Source organism: Choloepus didactylus, chromosome 9, assembly GCF_015220235.1.
Source record: "Choloepus didactylus isolate mChoDid1 chromosome 9, mChoDid1.pri, whole genome shotgun sequence".
NCBI lineage: Eukaryota > Metazoa > Chordata > Mammalia > Pilosa > Megalonychidae > Choloepus > Choloepus didactylus.
Window position 1 is genome coordinate 105,260,557 of NC_051315.1, and position 23,158 is coordinate 105,283,714.

The 23,158-nt window shown below is 37.7% G+C and overlaps 1 protein-coding gene across 3 annotated transcripts in view; it reads right to left on the reverse strand.

Moving 5' to 3' along the window:
* Positions 1-1,403, reverse strand: part of ERBB4 (erb-b2 receptor tyrosine kinase 4) — a 1,164,817-nt gene extending 1,163,414 nt beyond the window's left edge. For all 3 annotated transcript variants that reach the window (XM_037849192.1, XM_037849193.1, XM_037849194.1), the window contains exon 1: positions 733-1,403. In XM_037849192.1, coding sequence (XP_037705120.1) covers positions 733-817 — 85 coding nt within the window. In that variant the 5' untranslated portion in view covers positions 818-1,403. The remainder of the gene's footprint in view (positions 1-732) is intronic.
* Positions 1,404-23,158: the final 21,755 nt, after the last annotated feature.

Genomic DNA, 23,158 nt, shown 5'->3' on the forward strand with positions numbered 1-23,158 from the left:
ACCTTTTTTTTTTTTTTTTCTTAAGAGGTCAGGCTGGCAAGCAAGCGCCCCTCAACTCAACTGGGCGAAGACTCCGGGACGCCAGCCGAGGAGGCCCAGAGTTCCGGCCCCCGGGCCGAGGCGCGCCCGCCCGCTGCGCTCCAGCTGCCCAGCCTGGGCTCTAGCCGGGTCTAACCCCGCAAGGCTGGGACGACAGGGGGTGCAGCGCCCACCAGCAGCACACGCAGGTGCAAAGTCCCGCTCTCGAAGCTTCACTCTCCACTGCCCTCCAGCTCAAAAGCGGCGGGGCAAGCGCCCCGGGGACCCCAGCCCCTCCGCTGCTCGAGGGTTGTGCGCTTCTCCCAGGCTTCTTGCCTCGAGGGCCAAGATGCGGACAGGAAAGTCTCCTCTGAATGGGAATTTTGGGTCTCTCACGTCCCCACCAACAGGAGCCACCAGAAGGGATCCCGCTTAGGCGCGAGAAAGGAGGGGGATAAAGGAGAGGAAAAAGAGAGAACAGGGGCGCAGAGCGATTTTTCACGATAAATTACACACACACACAAGGTAAGTTTAGGGATGTTAAGAGGGGCGACCGAGAGCCCACGGAAGAGGCCACCGTCGGGTGGTTCCTCCACGCCTGGAAGCGAGAGGGTCTCAGGATGCGCGAAGAGGGCGAGGGAGCCGCCGGAGGCAGCCAAGCCTGCGGCAGCAGGTTCAACAGCTGGAGAGTGAAAAGGAGGAACCGCCACCCACCTGATTGAGAAGCGCCGGGCTGGACGGTTCCCGCCGCCACGAAAAGGCTCACCCAGACCCACAGTCTTGTCGCCGCCAGCTTCATTTTTGGAAGTCTCAGATCCCGTGCTGCCAATTACATGTCCAAATGGCATATCCCCTCTCTGGCAAGCGAAGGAGATCCCTTAGCCCGACGCGCGTGGGGCCCAAGCGGGGCTGGCTGGCAGCGCGCGCGGTGCACAGGCTCCGAGGACCGGTGAGCGAGTCCTTGCGCGCGGGGGCCGGGGCGGGAGTTGCGGGGGGCGTGAGTGTGTGCGCGTGGTGCTCCGGGCCGGACTGTGCAGCTATTTCTCCGTGTGAGCCTTCGCTTTCTCGCTCCCTCCTCACTTTCTCTCTCTCTCTGGTTGGTCAACAATAAAGAGGAAGGGGGGAAAAAAAGGTTTCCAAAAAAAGTTGATTGCAAAGAGGCGGTAGGTTTCCGGCCTCTCCCCCCAGCCGGGCTATGTTCGGCTCCTTGTTCTGCTTCTCCGAACCTCCAGTCCAAATCGGGAGGGAAGGGGCGGAGAGGGGAGAAGCGTCTTGCTTCTCCCCGGATCCCGTGCTTTTCCCTCTCAGCTTTCCTCACACTTGTCCGGCGGCTGCGGTAATTAAAGCTCCGAGCGTCATTTCCAACGCTCCGCAGTCTCCAGCTGCAGCCCCTCAGAGAAATTAATAAGACTCCGGGAAAAAAAAAAAAAAAAAAAAAAGGGTAGGGGAAAAAAAAAAAAACAACCTTCCACGCAACCAGGCAGGCTCTGCTCAGCCGCTCAAACCCCGCCCCTGCTCTGACCCAACTAGCCACGCCCTTTCTCCCGCCCCCCCAAAGGGAACTCTTATTGGTTCAGCCACTCCCCAAAATCCTCAGCCTCGGGAGTTTGGGAAAACACCTGTCAGCAAGAGGGAGTAGAGTGGTGGGGGCGGGGGAAGATGGATTTAAACGGCTAACCCGAAGCCACTGATTGAAACACTTCCCTCCCCGCCCCCAGCAGGCCCCAGGGACAGCTGGCCCGCGCGGAGTGGGCAGACCTCTGGAGGGTTGTTTTTCGTTTTGGTTTTAAAGGATGTCATCATTTTCGCCATTGCCCCAAGGTGCTCATTCACAGACAAGTCCTTCGCTAGAAATAGGAGCAAAGTCAGCGTTGCTTGGGGCAAAAAAAAAAAAAAAAGCCTCCCTCCTCCCCTCCCCGCTATGCTCCACACGCAGCAAGTATTTTAGAAGTCGGTACAGTAACTGGAAACCCTCAGATTAGGTAGTCCTGGGGTGTAATCATCCGTGTTCCCCAACTATGCAGCCTCCCCCACCACCCCTACCCTTCCAAACTGACAACTGACTGGCACTGAGCAAAATGAAAACTCCACATTTGTAGAGTCACATCCTTTGCATTTTAGACTCTATGGGTCTTTTCACCTTCTCCCTGAACTCTAGGACAATTTGGTTTTAGTTCATTTTCATTATGCAGATCCTAATCCAAAGCTATTGATTTGGTCCTAAAGGGCTAGACATTGTTCTAGGGCTGAGCTATTCAGCCTGAAAGAATTTAGAAAGACCATGCCAAGATAAAACTGACCTCGAATGATTCAGCTTATTTTATAAGGCACCCAGTTTTAAGTCCCTTCCATGTTCACACTCTGCAAATTCACGCTCCCCAGATCAGTGCCTGCTATGGCAGTCTCTGGGCTTCTCTGGATCTAAAATATCTCGGGACCAGGTCATATCAGTGTGCATATCCCTTGCCTTATGCAGCTCTGAAACTGTACCCTGGGTGGGGTTCAGAACCTCCTGGGAGTAGTAGGTTATTGGTTTGCTATTTGCACAGGCATTCTTTGTATGAATTATTTTCCTTTTTCGGTTTCGCTAGGGGCAGCAAATACACAAATAAAAAGTATCTAGGGAGCTTAAAAATCAGCCATCCTGACTCTTCACCCATCATTTGAGACCTCCCCCATAACTTTTATCTATAGTGCAGTCCCTTAAGAATTCCCATGGAGCTGAGAACCTACAGGAACAGTTGCCTCAACCCAGAAGCCTAAAGCCTTCCCTCTCTTGGGCCCACAGCAAGTAGGAGCCTTGAGAAGAGACCCAGATGCAGCTGTAGGGTGAGTAGAAGCTAAACCTAGAGCAGATGATCACTTGACCAGAATGGTTCTGACTGCAGCAGAACTGTGCACACTGCTCTTTGGCATCATCTTTCTTTTCTATTTTTATTACTCTCCCCTTTTGCTTTCTTTTCTTTCTTTCAATCTCTTCTCAGTCCTCTTTTCTTAAATCCCCTTCTGCTTCTTATGATGACTCTCAGACACCTCTCCTCCATGAAATCTACTTTCTAAAACTCCCATTTTGTCCCCAGGATAAAAACTTGAGTGAAAAAAACAAACTTCTTGCTTTAGGAGAAGTTTATCTCTCTGTGTTAAAAAAAAAAAAAAAAAAAAAAAAAAAAAAAAAAAAAAAACTTGTTTCTGATGCTAATTGTGTTGCAAGAAATGAATTGTTTATTTTAGCTTAAACTGTGGGAAAAATTAAATAGTCTGAATGTTTTTGGGTTTTTTGGTTTGTTTTCTACTTGTGTCCCTTGTGATAGTTTTCCTTCCCTATCAATTTTATAGCTCTTGTGTGACAGAAACTCTCCTGTACATCTTGGTCTCATCCATACCTTCTAGAATAACTCTCAGCAAACCTGGGTTTTTGATTAGTAATCATGGGTTAGAAAAAAAACTTAGTCTATATGTTTGTGGATACTAGACAGCCCATACAAGATATCCACCAAGTTAAATATCTGACACACCACGATTTGCCTCTGCTGCATGGTTTATTCTACTTTGGCTCCATTTTCCTGTCTCTGACTGAAATAATGATTGGTACCTTGTCAGAAGTGGGTATCAGAACAGAGGCCTATAAGATGATTTGGCATGAAAGCTATACCCAGCAGAAGCATCCTGGTGCCTGATCACAGTCTAGCTCAAGTAATTTGAATATGAAATCAAAAGATGTAGACAGGAAAGTGGTAACCTGTGGGGGCAAGTTCGAAAGATGAGAAAGTAGAAGCCATGAGGTAGAATCATGTGTGTCTGCTCTCATTTGCATCCAGTCTCAACTGAATCATCCTAAGAAAGGTACAGCAAATTAGGGAACATTTACAATCTGATGTGGAAAGAAGGACATGCTAGCTGGATTGCTAAAGGCTTGCTGAGATGGCTCTCTGTACTTTTTCGCTTTTCTGTATATCTTTATAATGAACCTCTATCAATTGAGTTAACTAAAATGTATTGCTGTTGTTTGCTATGTGGGGAAAAGAAAAAAAAAATAGAAAATACCTGACCAACATGTATGTATGTGTAAGCACTTAGTAAATAAGAGATGAGCACCTGGAGTTATCTGCTAAGTAGTCCTTTTCTAGGAATTGCCCTACCCCAGTTCTATATTTTTAACTGGATCTGCCTTCATGGTACAGCCTTCCCTTCACTGCCTGGTTCTAAGTTGGACCAATCAAAATACCTTAGTCACTGATGAGTGGATGAGAGATGGTCACTTGCCCTGAGTCCCTTCCCTGCGGGAAAGAAACAGCTCACATTCAGTCTTTCACTGGTGCTTTAGAAAACAAAAAACTCCAAAGCTGGCTTGACTGTTATGTTTCCTTCTACACAAGCATAACCAGGCTGTAGTGGAAAAAATGAAGCTGCAATTTGGAAGAAGCAAAACCCAGATGGGTCAGAGAGGATTCAAGTTCTTCTTGTGGCTTAGTTGTTCAAACTCCCATTTTCCTTAAGTCAGCTCAATTTTTGTTTTTGTTACCCGAAACAAGAACAGTGTGAAATAGAAAAAGAACTCCAACTTGAGTAAGATCACATGGGCCAGCATGCCCCTTGAGGAAGACAGCTTGGTATGACCCATATTCTTGAGTTCCCTTTCCCATTTTCTCATGATTTTCCTTGTATGAAGCATAACCCCAACATAGAAATGCCTTTGTCCTGTGCTGCCGTCCCATGTCCCCCTTTCCACCTCATTTCTTCCATTAGTAATAGTTTTCAAAGAGAGTTCTGACATCATGAGTAACAGAATGCAGCTCATGTGAGAAAAGAACACAATAAACTCAGAGTGCAACAAAGAATTAGATCCCTAACTTTGTCCCAGTCTCCTAATTCATGTCACTCATCAGTTTGATTCTGAAACTTCTCTAAAGGTAAGGTTAGAATTTGCTACTTTCCACATTTTACCATTGGCCATTAATACAAATCTGGGACAGATATCAACTAAGAACAGAAAATGGGACCCTGTCATAAATAAATCAATTATCTTCTCATGAACATTTAAAAATAAATATTGGATTCTATTTTTTCTTTCTGTGCATCATCATCTTCATCATCTTTCTAACTTACCTTGTTAGGTTGAGCAAGTCACTTCATATACCTGTGCCCTTTTTCTCATCTTTAAAGAAAGTGGTTGTATGTAATGTCCCAAGTTTAAGACTTTATGGGTCTATGACTTACCCACTACCTATGATGTGCTAATTATAATTTCCACAGACTTTAATTTTCCTTTATGCTCCTTCCTCTACCCACTCCCACCTCACCTCCACACACCTCTCCATCTGGGCCACCAACACAGGCACATTTTAGACAGCCTTAAGGAAATATCCAAATGAGCTCACTGCTATATTACTGTGAAGTGATATAGTCATTTAATAGTCAAGGGGAAATTTTGATAAATATTAATCAGGTTCATCATTGTGATGATCAAGCCAATGACAGATACAATTTTGTTTTTGTTTTTGTTTATTTGTTTTTTTAACTTAGCACTTGAAATACACCTTTGCTCTTTACCTTCCAGTTTCTGGATTTCACTGATATTTTGGTGACATTTAATTTTTTAAAGGAAAAAAACTTTAAAATTTCAAATTTTTAAAAATACATTAACACACATTAACTAAAGAAATTTTTTTTAATTTAATATCCAGAGAGGTCCTCCCCAAGATCACTTCACTTTTGGTAAGTGCTATTTTCCTTCTATACGCACAATTAAGCCTTAAATTTTTAAATATTGAGGAGGAATGACTGAACATAAATAAATGAAATCTGTATTGCTTTTATGTCCATTCATATTGTCTGTACAAGTTCTTATGGACATTTTTGGTTTGTGGTTCAAACTGCAAAATGATTTCAGTCCTGTGGACATAGTAGTCTTTCCCAACGAAGTCATAACAAAATGATTTTCCTAGTAAAAGCTATTCCTGTAGTGTATCTGCTTTATATATTTTCTCAAACCAAGTTCTTGTATCCCACATAGGTTTTTTTTTTCCTTTTTTTTTTTTTTTTTGGTTTGTATGTTTGTTTGTTTTTACTTCTTTGTAAACTTCAAGTAAACCTTCAACAATATCCCAAATTTATACCACAATTCACCAGTGGAGGGGGCCCAGAAGGGAAGCTGCCAGAATTGTTAGTTCTCACAAAGTAGTATCAAAATATAGTAAGAACAAAGAAATAGCAAAAGTCAAACTGGTCATGTTTAATGATTAGCGAGAAAGCAATAGTATTTGTGGATAAAAAGGATGTGTGGTAATATATATGTATTTTCTTCAGAATGATGATTATTAATTTAAACTGATAGATTAAGAAATGTTTTCCCATTTTATTTGCCTCCTTCATCTGTCTGTAAGGACTACGGAAAAATAAACACTGGCAGGTAAATCTTATGCTTGTGAGGTCTGGATTATCATTTAAGAAACTTAACCATGAATTTCATTTGATTCACATCCCCCTTTGAATGTTTAAACTGCTGAAACAGCAAATATTTTAGTAATGTGCTATTGTATCAAATATGGCAGAAGAGTCAAGTATTCCAACGACTGATAACACTGAAACTGGTATAAAAATAATAGCATCCAATTTGATTATATTAAGATTAGGAGAGATTAGGCTGGACAACATTTTGAATCTGAAGTAATAAGACCTATATTTACAATAATAATAGTAAGGAAGAAATCTAAAGCTATATAAAGTTAGATAAATATTTGTTGTTCAGTAAGCCTTTTACTTAACGGTACTCAGGATAACTTATTTAAACAATTTTAAAATAACACAGACTTCCTAAAATACAGTCTATTTAGAAACATTATAGTAATAGTATGGAATGCCATATTACATACTGATCATTTCTGGTCTCCCAAGATGGGCCTAACTTACTTTTAAAATAAAATCAGTTTTTAAACAATTGATAATTACCCTGTGTGAATTGTTAAATTAAGAACTATTCCACCAGATAATCCTTTGCAATATTTGCTTACACAGAGTAAAATATTGTCACTGACCAACTTTCATCTTTTATGTATATTTTCAAGAAAATTATAGTAGCAGGTATTATGACAATATAAGGCATTAGTATTTATCTTAGCTAGTACAAGCATACTGACTCCACAGTCTTTCTATATAGTCATTTGGGGTAAATATTGATAGAGATGGAAAAACATTCTTTGTCAAATGAAATACTGGAATAAAATTAAATAATTTGTGATAATTTATTGTTGTCTATCAGATAGATTGAGAAAGTAGGAGAGGTCTGTTTCATATAGCTTAATGTGACTGTTAAATGAACACTTTTAGACAAATGGAATTACCACTTGTCTTACGGTATCTATTTATTACCTCATTTACTAACTCCCAACACACTGGAGAAAATGTTATGCATTATAACTGTCTCTATTATTTCTTTTCAAAATACTGTCATCGCACTCTTTGCATCATAACTCTCTCGGAATTATTATTTAAAGAGCATGAATCAGTGATAGTATTTAACATTTAAGCATAACTTTATCTCCTAGTATTTTGCTTTGAAATGCAAAATACCAATCACTGACATTATATATATACACACACATATATATTTATATTTAATTTATTTATATAATCAAAATACTAGTCACTAGCATTATATATATACACATACATATAAGTATATATATAATTTCACCAAAATTTCTGCCATAAGATGAGAAAAATCATTCTACTTTTTTCTGCTACCTAAAATAATTAGCATTTTTGGTTTTTTCCAGTTTAATATGACTGACATTTTAAATTTTCCAAAGTAAATATTGCTGGAGATATTAAGACCTCTTTCCCTTTTCCCATATTTCCCCCTCAAGTCATTATGTCTTTCAAAGAAAATAATTACATGAACTTTCATTTTTAAATAAGAGATACTGTGAGAATGAGAGAGAGAGAGAAAGTAAAAATCAGGAAAATGAGGTTTTATTGTACCAAGCACGGCATTGCATTTCACTATCCTAAGTTATGCAAGCAAATAGCGATGATAGCACAAAGTTAGTTACAATGCCAGTCAAGAGACAGACTATAAAGGTGCTATATTCTTAAATAGTAAGAAAAAATATGTGTTTTAAGTAATTGGAAATTTTCATGTATATGTGCAAAAATATTTTATATTCACATGTATGATTCGTAAGGGACATTTGATGAAATTCACCTACCTGTTTTCTAAATATGTTTGAAATGAATGGACATTCACTTCTAATGTAAAATTGGCATTTTATACTTTTAACCACATAAATAAAATCAACATAGCTGCAAGATAAAAATGAAAATTTCAAATATTTAAATAGAAAGAGTGGCTCTGCCTTTCAGTAAACAGTGACTAATTGTGCCGGCTAAAACTACACATTCAAGATGGCAAGGCACAGATCCTTCAAAGATACTGAAGTTGGTTTTCACTCCCGTGGCCTTCACTGAACATTAATCAGAAGTGTTTGCTATGCAAATCTTGTCATACTAAGCAATTACGGCTGTTCCTAAACTGACTTCATATTTATTTATTACTTCAACTTTTTACTCCCAAACCTTGTCCGATCTTTTCAAACACAAACAATTTTTATGTTACCTTTTAAAGGTATACAATATAGACATTTTAAATTTATTTGTGCTTGGTATAAATGGAGAGGATGCATAACTCTCCCAATCTACAATGCAGTGCTTAGTGAGTCTGAATAATATCCCAATGACTGTTCATGCAAACTATTTTCACCCCAGGGTCTTTGTTAGAATGAAGAGGCCGTTCTAATAGCTTGAGGCCATGACACCTTGTTTGGTCTTATTCCTGCAACATTAGCTGATAACTAATGGAAACTGTCAGCTACACAGTACCCATAGCAAGAAGAAAAAAAAAAAAAGTATTTTTATAGCAGAGTAGTTAAAAATAAAATTTACAAAAAAATTCACAGCTACCATTTACATATTTTCACAACTTTACCCGTCCTCAACACATGCATCTCCTATAGACAGATTGTATTAATCAAGAGAAACAGTTTGAAAACATAAAACCACAGTTGATAATAGCAATAATGCTCTTTAACTGGCTAATATTGTATTGCCACAGGAATTCCCATTTTATGCCTTCTGGTTGAGCAACAGTGGCATCCAGTGGCCAGATAATTGTTTCCATGATTAAAGTGTTATGGGCAGATCAGGCTAACAGCACTAAAATACTTCAGATGTATTTAACCTGAGCTAAGGACTGTACTAGGAAAAGCAAGTCAAACGCCTTTGTTTCTGGAGCAAGCCTGGATCAAATCTAGGTCATGAAATTTGGCTCTAACGACTACAAAATACAGGTAATCTCTCCAACGCCCTTTAATAACTTCAATTTAGGGTACCTGTTAACTGTCAGCTGTGTATACTCATGTTGACTCCATTAACTATAACCTTGATATACTAGAGAATTTCCCTATAATAAACTAGACACCAATCCCATGAAAAACATCTCACAAAATCAAAAGCTACAAAACAACAACTAATAACATGTCCTCATTGCCTATTTTATACAATAATGTTCTAATGGCCCCATGTGTTAAATATGACCCCCAATGGTTGTGTATAATCCATGGATGGCATTTGGGATTAGGTTGGTGGTGATCTGTTATAATAAAGAGTCCTGGACCTAAAAGGTTTTTACCCTAGCACTTTCATTTTCTGGAAAGCCCAATAAATCCTCTGAACCCCATATCACTCTCACAGGGGTTTCTGAGGCTTAGATAAGATAAATAAAGAGCTTCCAACACTGCCCCAGAGTAGGCACTCAATAATAAGGTGGTAATGAGCAGAGGTTCAGACTTTGTAGGATCAAATCCTGGCTCTGGCACTGACTAGCTGTGCAACCCTGGGTAAATTTAACAACCTGGGCTTTGGTTTCCCCATCTGTAAAAGGAGAATAATAACAGCACATGATCCCTAAGGCTATAATGAGGTTTAAATAAAATAAGATGTTCAAATTTTTAGGACTGTACAAGGCATATAGAAAACACTCAATAAATATTAGCCTCTGTTCGGAGTTGCATTCTTTATATACAGAAAAAGAGTTTACTGACAGCAACAGTAAGAAATGCTCTATGATTTTTCCCCAGTTCTAAATAAACTTTTCCTTGAACTCTGTCATCTATATGATTAATGACATATATTTTTCAAGTGGGAAAACCATGATGAGAAATGAGAAGTACAGTCTGTGAAGATGGAACTTGATCAAAGCAAATCAGCAGCATCTAAGCAGAACCTGAAGCATGGAAGTAGGCGGGGGTATGGGGTGTGGGGTGGGGATGGAATGCTGTCTGGAGAAGGTGAGGGGGAAGGAAGAGCAATAATCTGGGAGGAGAAGTGGGAAAGTATAAAATACAACTTGGTACCACTGAACAGCTACATATGATATTCTCTATTTTCACAAAGAACCAATACTTGTATGTATATGAGAGAGAGGGGTGGGGTGGGGAGAGAATCTCTGAAATTTGAAGAAATTGAGCTAGTATTTATTTAATCAAAATGCATTTTATATTAACATTGTTAAATAAGACAAAACTGAGTACTACCTGCATATTTCACTGTTGTGTCAACCTATTTTATCAGATATTGAACCACAGCAATATAGAATTAGACAGGAACTTAGATTTGTAAGAGTTCTGTGAAATACCACTTACACCACTCCTGTTGTGGTTGTTGATGTTTACTGCTACCTGTAAATAACCTTTTTGGGAAAGGGCCTCATGTTGAAGATTTTCACGTTTAGGTACACTGGGGAAGGTTCTTCCCCTAGACTAATCCCTTTGGACTTTTAGCTTCTTACTTCCACTCTGAATGAGATAGATGATCTCTGCTATTCTTCTTTCCTCTTCTGCCTCCTTCTACCTCCTCTTCCATTCCCAAGGAGGTTACTTCCCTCATCCCTCCGTGATCCTTAATTTTAAAGAAACTGGTAGGAAGGGAAATCTTTTAGAATAATTCTTAAACATGCTCCCATAACATACTGGGTTGTCTCTGATACCACATATCTAAGGCCATTATTGAATTATAATTGAAGTAATTGTTTTTCAATTAAAATGACTGATTTTTTTTTTCCTTTCAGAAACAAAAAGTAGATGGCCAAAGCTCAAGCACAGCTAACTAAGAGGCATGGTGGTTACAATACTAGATGATATCTAGGAAGAACACAGACTGGGAATCCCTAGAATTCCAGATTCCTTTATCCTATCCCTAGAATAAAGTATAAGAACTGGCATAGTAGAAGATGGTCGAGGAGCAGGTGAACACAGCCAAATGGACCAAGTCACAGGGTCCAGAAGGCTGAGCTAGCTCCGACGAAATCCAGTGAGTCATTGACACTTGGGGACTCAGTCCAGAAGGCAGAGACCAGCAATCCCCCAAGGCCTTCGATTCAAACGTCACGCAAGTTGACGCTCTCTTGGGCATGTTTAATAGGGCAACTAGTAAGAACAGACGGTATGGTTTAGTAGAACCTAGATCCAAGGAAGGAGGGCTTCTCAGCAGGACAAGTAGTCCCCTTCCCCTCAAAACCTACACTCTCAATTGACTGCTGTTAGAAATTCCACCATATTAAGACATTCTTTGTATTGCTCGTTTCTATATTCTTTCTCCTTTAAAATGTAAATATCCTCAAGAAATGAAAACATTAAGTCAATAATTCCTTTGTATGGACTTTTTTTCATTGCCTTTTTTTCAATGTATCAATAAAGAGGGGGTCTAGTGATATATCAAAGGTCTCTGCTTGGAGAAGGAGGTGGGAGTTTTTGAAAATAGGAAATAAAAAATTAAGGAGTCTTTCAAATAAATAAAATTTTCTTTTTCAAAACAAGTTTCTGAAGCTATCAGATTAACTACAAAACCAGACAATTAACTGTCTGAGAACTCTTCAACCACTTGGCCAACTTTAATTTTTTCCTGAAGACGAGACAATTTTTCTTGCAAAAGCTCTCTATAAACACAGAAATATGCAAACATTTATTAAGTATTGAGTCTATACCACTTAAACCATCTCTATAGAACAGGGTAAGAAAGTGCCACGAGAAAATGGTCCTTGATATCACAGAGTTTACAACTGAAGAACACTGTTTAATTTTTCCAGGTCATCTGTGCAGGAAACAGCCACTAATAGTGACTACTTTTTACCTAAAATACAAAATTTATGCTGTTATCTTCAGTTCCAGGAAGTAATGAGAGCTTAAGGGGAACAGGCTACAAAGCAAAAAATTCAAAATAGAAATTCATTCTGTGACCACCAGGTTTTTAAATATCATGCACAAGTCATTCATGATGGGGTTGCTGCGTCTGTGCCTTTGGGGTACAATGGAACCCTATGCCAGGCAGCAAAGAAGTAAGTGATCTGCTAAATAAACAGACACTTCCTTTGTAGTCTCTCTTGAAGGGAAAGTGGTTGTTATTAAGTATGCACTATATTGAATGGGGCAATTCAATTGGAGAGAAATTTTTTATAAAACAAGTTTCTTGACTATTTAGAAATAGAACACATTTTCAAGAGTGTCTTGATAACAGTTTGTGTGTGGGTTGTCAGCTTGCTTTGTCCTATTAATGCAATCGTGATTCAGCATTCTTGGAAGAAAAACTGGGATATAAAAATCCTCAATAAATATTTTCAAAACACGAGAAATACAAGAACAAATTCCACTGTCTTTTTGTGAAAGAGCTAGGGGAAAGAGAATATAATGTACTTGAAATTATGAGTCTGGATGTTCCTTTTCTCTTCTCTTACAAATAGCAGAGCAAAAGTCCCTGATGTTTGATTTGTTACCCTGTACTCTCCAGTTACTAGAGAGAATCTACAATGGATAGTGTTGAGGTCAGATTTATTTTCAGGATTTAAGAGATGATGTCAGAACAAGTACCAGAGCCACATGGAGCTATCAATAACTGGGTTGTGAAGTCAGCTTGTCCTCATAGCACCTATTGTCATTTTGCTTACAAAACAATGGCTTGCCTATTTTAGGAACAAGTGTGTGCATGTGTGTCTGAGTATTTGTTATTTTAATAGTTTAGGAAAGGTTTCCAACATAGTTGAGAGACTTTCTTAGCTAAAAATGAACTAATGTATATCATATGCAAGCTCTCTAGTACTCATACTGACCAAAGATCAATTATTTTTTTTTAATTTGATTAAAGTGGGGGGCAGGCTGTCATTACATAGATATCACAAAAGATTAGGGTTATAAACTGATATTCTTTGGTAGTATCTCTTTGGATGTTATTTTTAAAGACAGATGAAAGGCTAGTTTTACTAAGAGGAGAGGTAAGAAAGATGCTGATTTAATGATAGTGGTGTGGTATTTGCCCAGGGCCTGTTTCTAAACTTGACATTCAATATCAGAGATAGACAAACATACTACTCTGTGTAAATGTGTGTATACACACATCTGAAACATAAATTGGTCACTTTATATTCACCCTGTGGGTTATCATCCCTTTCAGAAATGAAACCAAAGTCAGGTGTACTCCAGTAACTTATCAAAGATGGCAGAACGCATAAGGGTTGACTTGAACCCAAGACTTTAGATAAGAAGACTTGAACTTCTACTATATCACAGAGACCTGTACTCTTCTGTCTTCTGATTTATCAATTTCATGGCTCTTTACAACCACTTTTACTCTCAGAGCCTCAGAGGGTCCTTAAGTAACAAAACTAAAGCAACTGCCTTAGAGTATGGTCAGAAAGGAATCCATTTTCCCTTCAAATTCAACTGCAAAAGATTTGGGGACTCTCGTGTACAGATATACCTTACAATCTTCAAGAGAAACAGGTGAGATTATTCAAGCAGCTTCCTAAAGGCATCCTTTAAGAAGTAGTTGGTTGCCCAGATAAAGAGATAATTTGTACTCTCTCTATAGCAAGTATAGCTGTACCTTCACTAACAGGTGTATATAGGTAGACAACATGATTACAGTATGGTTAATCCTGGGTCCATACTCCATTCAGAATGGTCTTGACCCTTAGCTTTTCAAACTTTGCAAAGTTTGGAAGGCCCAATCAATTTGCTTTGAATATTGAAATATCACCTGTATCAACAGAATATCTCTATTCATTTATTTAATAAATGTCACATGGACTTTAATGAAACCATACCACCATAGTTTTGTGACTGTGGTACTTCTGATTCATTGTTACTACTTACCATTTATTTTGGGCATCTCTTGTGATAGATTTATTAAACTGCCCTGTAGAAGACACATATTAGGGCTAATATCTGGAGCACTGCACAATTATGCACCACTGCAGCTTCCAATGGATGACTATTTATGACACATAAATGCTGTGTAATGCCTGATTAACTCAGTTGGCTAATGTAAGGTTTTTGTAAAACCAAGACTATGATTCTACAAAATATAAATTACCAAATGCTCATATGCAGTAAGCTCCACAATCATCAAAATCAGTCCATTTAATTGCTCATAAAGGACACCTTTTCTCATGGTCAGACATCTCCCAAATAAGAGGCTGGGCCTAAGAAGAAAAATATAAGTACTCCACCCTCCATCCAAAAAAAAAAAAAAAAAAAGTTCCGGTTGAGAAAATGCTATCTCCACCCTGATGGGGGTGGAGATGGAGGAAGAGATTTGAATGGTTGAATGGGTGGGAGATATATATCCCTTACTTTCAGAGCATGTAATATGCCCATTGCGTGACTTCTTAGATGACAACACAGTAAACTAATTCATAATTTTGGCAATGTTTCTGTATTTAAACTACTTAAGACTGAAATGAGTGTACTGAAAACTTTAGTAAAAGCCAAACACCCAGAAAAATTGGGGGGAGTGGGCAATCTTAAGCTTTGTCCAACATGAATTATAAATGCTATGTTGATTTTGGCTGTCTCACAATTACAAGCCATCTGAAAGTTCCAAATCAGGGCAATTTCTTTGGTGCCTTCAAATAACCACTCAATTCAGAGGGGGAAAAATGTTATTCAAACTCTTTAAACCTTTTCAATTATCTTACTCTAAGCTTTTATACCTTACTTTACAAATCAAAGGATTTTATTATCATTTAGAGTTAGAATATCTTTAGTTCAATACTGTCAAGAGAAGGTTTTATGTCTTGCCTGAAGTTATATCAAGCTGGGACAAAGGTCTCCTTATTCCACTAAAAGAGATCTTGCCAAACTGTTTCCCAAACCTCTATTCCAAACCTACCCAACACACATTAAATGCTGTCAAACCAACAAACAGCAAAACAACCCACCCAATACCTCCCCACACAAAACAAGGCTATCCAACCTACAGTAAATGCCCAAAACCATCCAACCAATCCACTCACTGTCCCCACACACAAAGCAAAGCTACCCCAAACCACATCAAGTTCCTCCAAACAAACTAACCAGTCAACCAACCCAATATCTCCCCCTAATCCATGTGAAACAAAGCAATTAAAATGCTATTTGGAATGAATAAAACAGAACCCAATGAACCACCCTCCCCCCCAAGAGTAAAAGTGAGTCAAGAGGGGAGAGTGAAAATAGATTAGCTGTTTTAAATTTAATATTGGACAACCAACTGGGGAAAAAAAGATCATAAAATCAATTTGTATTCTTTTAGAATCTATTTCCTTCATTTCATTTGATTCTATCATGCATGGTCATTAATGTGAAGTTAATCTTGATTTCATATTAATTGGCTGGGAAGAAATATGAACTCTTCATTATGTCTGATTTATTATTGATGCCCTTAAAGCACTGGGCATCTTTAAGATTTTCTGTATATCTGTTTCCACAATCTATAAAATCCAGATAGGCTCAGAATGACTAAATTAACATTTATAATTTTTGCCTTCTGCTTGAGCAGAAATATTGGACAACCAACTTGGGAAAAAAAGATCATAAAATCAGTTTGTATTCTTTTAGAATCTGTTTCCTTCATTTCATTTGATTCTATCATGCATGGTCATTAATGTGAAATTATAAGACTATATGAAATATAGAAATTGTAAAGGAAGAAACATATCTAAGAAACATCTGTATGCATTATTTAAAAAGCTCATTTTCTAAAGTGCTCCCCAGTATTATTCTCCAGAAATATCTGAAGTAGACTGAAAAAAGACAAAGACAATGATAGTGACTCCTCGAACCTACATTCTTTCTCAATGAATCCACAAAGATCAGGTAGCTTCTCATCTAAGTAGATCATCTTGTAGGAATCCAAAACCTGATGACTTTGTGATTCAAAGCATAAATCCTATTTACTATTCATAGTGGGTAATTTAGCAGTGGTTACCCTAGGTAAAATATGGAAAACAAGTAAAATTCATAAATGAAATTTACTTCTAACCTGAAGCACATTTTAAAAAAATTGCACAGTATTACATTACACAAGGTCAACATTGCCAGAAGCATTGTACTGTATCTGTTTAAAATTCAACATTTATGAGAAAAACCTCTGGGAGTGGCCCCTGAAATGTTTCCTATTTGCCAGGACATAGCCAAGAAGTTTTTAATTATACAATGGGCATTTACTTTGCTAACCATTAATCTGTTACATTTTAATCCTTTGCCTTTTCCCTTTTCTTCCTTTCATCTTTTATTAAAAAAAAAAAAAATCACTTGTGTCACTGTATAGCCAAATATTTAATCATGGGTGAACTCCCTAACAAGAATATAGAGGCATGATAATAGAATCACCACCAGAAACGACAAGACTCTGGTCACTGTCTTTTTTTCTCTTGAAGCTGTTACCTTGGATGTTGAACATATCCATAATTTCTAATAGTTTTAAAGGTGGAAATGGTGGCGTATCAAGGAGAAATTAAATTTCATCATTTTGGCTTTCACACGTACACTATAAAAGTGACAGCTTGGTGCACTGTAGCTGACAGTTTCCATTAACTAGAAGCTAATGTTGCAGAGTCAGTCCAAACACAGAGTCACAGCCTCTGGCTACAGGAAGGTCCCCTTCATACTAGGATTCTCATACCCACCCTGGGGAAGAAAAGCTATAAATATTTTCCACTGGCTCCCTCTTCAAAGTGATATAATGAATAATCACACATTGGGACCCATTTCCTACTCTGAATCTTCTTGGAAAAACACCTTCACTGACACATTTTATTCATCTGAGCAGGTGACTTAAGCTGACCCTTCTTTACTCCGTAGTAGATAGTAAGCATGTAGCAGGGTTTAAAGTTCAGTCCTTGAATTACTGGTAAAACAATTGGTAAAAACTTGTTTTGAGAATTTTTAACTTTTTTTTTTTTCATGAATTGGTGGCAAAATAAGTAAGCACCAGGGAAAATTAGTTAAAACAGGACAAATCAAAAAGCTAGAAAATAGATGTGGCTCAAGGTATATTTTGAATGTGACTTCAAAAACAAAATTTAATCTGGCTAGCTGGCAATTTTAAGTACTTGAGACTACCGAAAGGAAAACTAATTCTTTTATAGATATGTTTGCATTTGATTAACAAGTTTTTATTAGTATTTGTTGTAAGCCACAGGTGCTGTGAGTGTATGTATATGTGTGTGTGGAAGGGGTGTACAAAGAACCCATCACTGTTTATAAAGTGCTCACAGTATTGTTGAGGAAACCTGTAAGTCACAAGTTTCCCAGACAAGGCCACAGAGTGTAGAGTGAATAAGAGCAGAGACACAGAGTGAGGCTGCCTAGGTTAATCCTGGTACTGCCACTTACCACATGGATAACCTTGAGTAAGTTATTTAACCTTGTTTTGCCTCAGTTTTCTCCTCTGTAAAATGGGAATAATAATAGTACCCAGTAGCGTTTGAGAACTAAGTTGATATTTGTAAATTGCTTTAAATTTTGTAAATAAATGGTGAGATAAAAGCATATTTAATGATATTATTAGACAAACATAAAAGGATATAATGATGAATAAAAGCCCCTTCTCTCTGTAAAGTGAGTTGCTACAAATGTGTGTCATAGGAATCCAGGTTCAGGACACAATAGAAACTTTCAGCAAATGATCCCTTTTTTGTACAGAATAAAGAGACCAGAAAGGGCACATCTCCTTGTCACTCACTTAGCACAAAGTGTCTAAAAGAGCAGGGGAAGGACTCACATCACAGCGGGCTCCTAGGATGGTTGAAAACTGCTCCAGGTCAGAGACAGTAGATGGCAGCTCCACGTGCTCCACTTGGCACTGGACCTATCTATACAGTTGGAGTGTGGTTTTTATCCCCCTGCCACTGAGAATTCCTGTTCTGATAAGCATCTGGGGCTGCTTGTTTCCAGGCCTTTTCCTTACACTTAACATCTCCTCCAGGTTGTAGAATAGTCTGCAGTAGAAAAGGAGGTGGGGGGAGCAGAAGGCCTGAGGATGGGCACTAAGTCTGTGTTTGTGAATTCCCCAGGGAAGGAGGTGAGGGCAGGGGCTGTCTGTGGGACGGCCACTTCACAGATGTCTGTGACTTCCCTGTTACCCTTTTGGAGTACATTGCCTACTTACGAGGAGATAGATAAGTAATAAATTTCCAAACCTGGGATAACTGCAATGCTCAAGCTTTGAAAGATGAATATGAGTTTCCCAGACAATCATAGTCGCCAAGGGACTGGTCTTAGCATTTAAAGTAGAAGAGACCAGCATGTGCCATGGCTCTGTGTGAAATACATGGTGTGGTCAAGTCATGGGAGGTGGTTTGGAATGGGTAGAGTAAGAGCACACTGGACAGAATGAGGTTGGAAAGGTTGGCCAGAACAAGTCATGATGGGCTGTGTTCTAAGGAGTTTAGACTTGATCGTGTAGGATGAGGGTAAATTGCAAAGTTTGTAAGTAGGCAGTAATGTGGTAATAATTACATTTTAGAAAGATTACTTGGAGAGCAGAGTTGCGAATAGATCAAAGAAGATGAGAATAGAGACCTATAGATCAGCAGTTATTATAATCAAGGGTGCTGGCACAATCAAGGGAAGAATGCAGAAGATACAAGAGAGTCTACAGAACCAATTCAATGGTTAGATTGAGAGTGGAGTTAAGGGAGGTGGAGAGTCAGGGTTGAATCTCCAAATTCTGGATTGGGGGACTGGACTGACGAAATGTCATTCTCTACAACACAGAATATAAGGGAAAGCAACAAGCTTATAGAAATATAACAAGTCTGACTTTCATTTTAAGTTGATTTCCAGAATATATGCTTGGAGTCAGAAAATAATTCTAGTGTGGAAATTGTGTTCAAGACCCAGTCCAAGCATCATTACCTTCTTAAAATCTCAGATTGGCTTAAATATTCATTTTGCTGTGCAATATTCTATAGCATTCTTAATCGTATCATTTACCATATAATGTTGCAATTTTATGTTTATGTTCATATCTCATCATCCTTTCATTCTCTTGGTTATTTATACATTTACTTATTCAACAAATATTTTTAAGCTCTCTCCCATGCTACACACAGATTAGAATCCGGCAGTGAACAATACTGTCGTTATCCTTACCTTCCAGGAACTTTCAGCATAATAGGAAAAACAGATCTTCAATAAATATTTGTTAAATTGAATGAGATTGTTTTGGGGATCATGGACAAAATCTTTCTAACAAGTGAAAAGGAAAAAGAAACTTATACTAAATGAAGATGTGAAATCCAAATATTTAAAAGTTCATGAATTCAGAAAGGGGAGGGTGTGAAGGAGATTAAAAAAGTAAAGCCGAATCCAATGGGAGAAACATCAAATGATTTCTGAACCCAAAGAAGAAGAGTTTCAATGAGTGAATAATTCAGTGTCAAACACTGTAGAGAGTCTAATGAGATATGGTCTAAAAATGTAGCCATTAGCCCCGGTGTGGTAGACAAAATTTGGCCCCCAAGACCTTCACCCATTGTGTTACTCCCATGAATATGCTACATCAATAAGGCATATAATTAAAGGTATTAATCAAATGACTAAAATAGAGAGATTATCCTGGGTTATCCACATGGGCCTAATCTAGTCATATGAGCTCTTAATATCAGAGATCTTTCTTCACCTGGTGTCAGAAGGGGAAGTCAGAGATTCAAAGCATGAGAAGGATTTCATATGCTATCATTGGCTTGAAGATGAAGCAGGCCATGCATCAAGGAAATGGGGACCTCAGTCCTACAGCCACCAGAAACTGAATTCTTCCAACAACCTGAACGAACTTGGAAATGGAATCTTTCCCAGGACTTTCCAGATTAGAGGCCAGTGCAGTGACACCTTGATGTTAGCAGAGGACTCTGCTGAGTGATGCTGTGCTTGGACTTCTGACCCACGAAACTGTGAGATAATACATTTGTGTTGTTTTAAGTCACTAAGTTTTTGATAATTTGTTAGGGGAGCAAAAGGAAACTACTATACCTAAACTAATAGGCAACCATGCCTCAGTATGAATGATGTTGAGAACAGCTTCCATAGTGTGCTGGGGCCCAGACACCATCTTTGGTTAAGGAGAGAGGGGAGATGAAGAAAAAGTAGTATTTTCCCTTAATAACCCCTTCATTTGTACTATTTTCTATTGTTCTACATGTAATTTATGTTAGATCATTTTAAAAGGTAATTTGTTGACATTTTATTCCTTTTGTTCCCTGAAATACACTTGAATCCAGTGAGCTTTTAATCATTTGCAAATTTGATAAACATTTCCCTACTCTCTCTCTAATAACTAATAAATAAATTGATTAAATAGAATAGGCCCTAAAGTCAACATCAAGGGTCAAGATAAATTTTAAAATCTATTGCATTTACTGTATGCTTGCTAAATACCAAAAGGCTTCAAAGCAGAGATTTCTTCAAAGTCCCTTCCCACAACTCAATATAGAAAAACATACAACTGAAAGAAAGCTTGATGTTGCATTGTGAAACATATTTTATTTGCCTTGAATGTCCATTTTTTCCTTTTTCAAAATTATATTTAAATAAATAAAAAATTTAATGACAATTTTTGTGGCCAACACATGAAAATACACGAATAGTTCCAATTAATGTTTCAAACTAAAAGTTAACTCCAAATGTGGAAAGAATGACACTAATTCTGAAACATGTTTTTATGTCTCACATACAACATACAACATATAGATAAATATATACATGCATATATATGAGTGTGCATATATATATATAGTGGTTGTTATAGTTCAGTATGTTTGTGTGTATACAATTCTTTGGTGAAAAATATGAAGTCCTTATTACAGAAAATATTTTTTATCTTGTATTCAGAGGATTTCATATAACACCAGTTTAATAGACATTTATTAAATTCCTACAATGTGAAAACCTCTCTCTACTAGGCAACTTGGGGTGGCTCAATCCCTAGGTTCCTAAAGTGCAAATTTTGTTGATATATGCACAGGGATATCAGATGGAATGAAATGTAATTCATCCAATATTTGTTAAGAGAGCCCCCAAAACAATTGAACCAGTATTTATAGCTCTTTTCCATGTAGAAATGGGTTATGTCTTTTTGTTTCATGTGATTTAACCACTATTGCAAATCCAGCTGCTTGGGGTTCAACTGAATTAAACAAATCTGCTATAGGCTAGCTGTTGTGTTAAACCCTGAGGCTCAAAAGACTTCATAGACAAGACTTGCTGTCAAGGAACTCAGTCTCAAATATATACTTCTCTACATGCCAGTCTTATAAACCAAGGAATATTTAGTCTTAGCATTGAATCTTTATATATCTTTTTTTGTGTTTTCCCTTTCTCTCACATACTTTTATTCTGACTGATAATTATACACACATTGTATAAGTCATTTGTCATCTTTATATCAACTTAGCACATAAAATGGACTTTGAAACGTATGTAATTTCTTTACAAATTTGAATTCATGCTAGTTTATGTTTAAATTTATGCCCACTTCAGTAATTTAGAAAGATACAGGATTGCTGGTATGATGTATTCAGAGATATGGTATTGTGATGTTAAAAGCATTTAAGGTCTGGAAACTGCCACGTTATTTACACCTACTCAGTGTAATTTATGAAATATTTTTATGATATGTGTATTGAATAATTTAATCCAATTTAAAACAATTTAGAGATTATTTCTCACAAACAAATATGTTAAACTGATGTGTGGAAGCCATAAGATATTTTCATATACACATAGAAAAATCACATATTATTTGTTGCTATACCTATCCCTATCATTATGTTTTGTAAGCATACTATTTATTTATATCTATGCAAAAGAATGCCAAATTCAGAGATCTATTGCAGTCTTAAAAAATATGGTTGGGGCTATTGCCTGTGTGATATACTTGATAAATTTGACAATTTAAATTGTTATTATAGCAGTCTTAAAAATAAAAGGCTATACCTTTCCTCCTTTTTAAGTAATGCACAGAAATTCAATAAACAACTTAATTTAAAATAGAGGGAAAGACAAGAGCTGTTCAGATGCTCTGACCTGGTGGATAGCTGAAAATGACTTTGCAACGAAACTACTTTGGCTTGAAAAGAAATCTGTTTTCCTTCCTTCCTTCCTTCCTTCCTCCCTCCCTCCCTCTTTCTCTCTTTCCCCTTCTCTCTCTCCCTCTCTCTCTCCTACTCTCTCTCCCTCTCTCTCTCTGTCCCTTTCTGTCTCTCTGTCCCTCTCTCTGTCTCTCTCTCTCTCTCATTTCTCTCTCTTGCTTGCTTATAAAAGGATCATTGTAGATAGTCTATGAAAAGTATAAGTTTTCAACAGATGGATATATTTACATCCTTGAAGGAAAATGGCAAAAATAATATGACATATAAAACAAACACACTGTATTTCCTTAAACTAAAAATAATTTTGAGAGACACATCTACGTTTATTCTTGTCTTTTTATCCATTTGATTGACTTCTTCCTTGTTTGTGTGCTTCTTCAGTAAAAATCTAATACAAAATGAAATATGAATTTTGTAATAACAATGAACATGACTGCTGCTACTAGTTGTAAAACATGTAAATTTCAAGCCTGCTTTTTTTTTTGCTTCATCCATGATATTAATTAGATTAGTATTCCACTACACAGAAAACTAGTGTGATCGACAGTAAGTTTATTAATAGCCAGCTTGTATTTTTCAGGCATACTTCTGCAAGTCAGAAATAGCCCATTTTAACTAGAAGGTCATCAAAATCACATAGCTAGTCTCTCACATTCCTACCAAGAATAAAAATAAAACCTT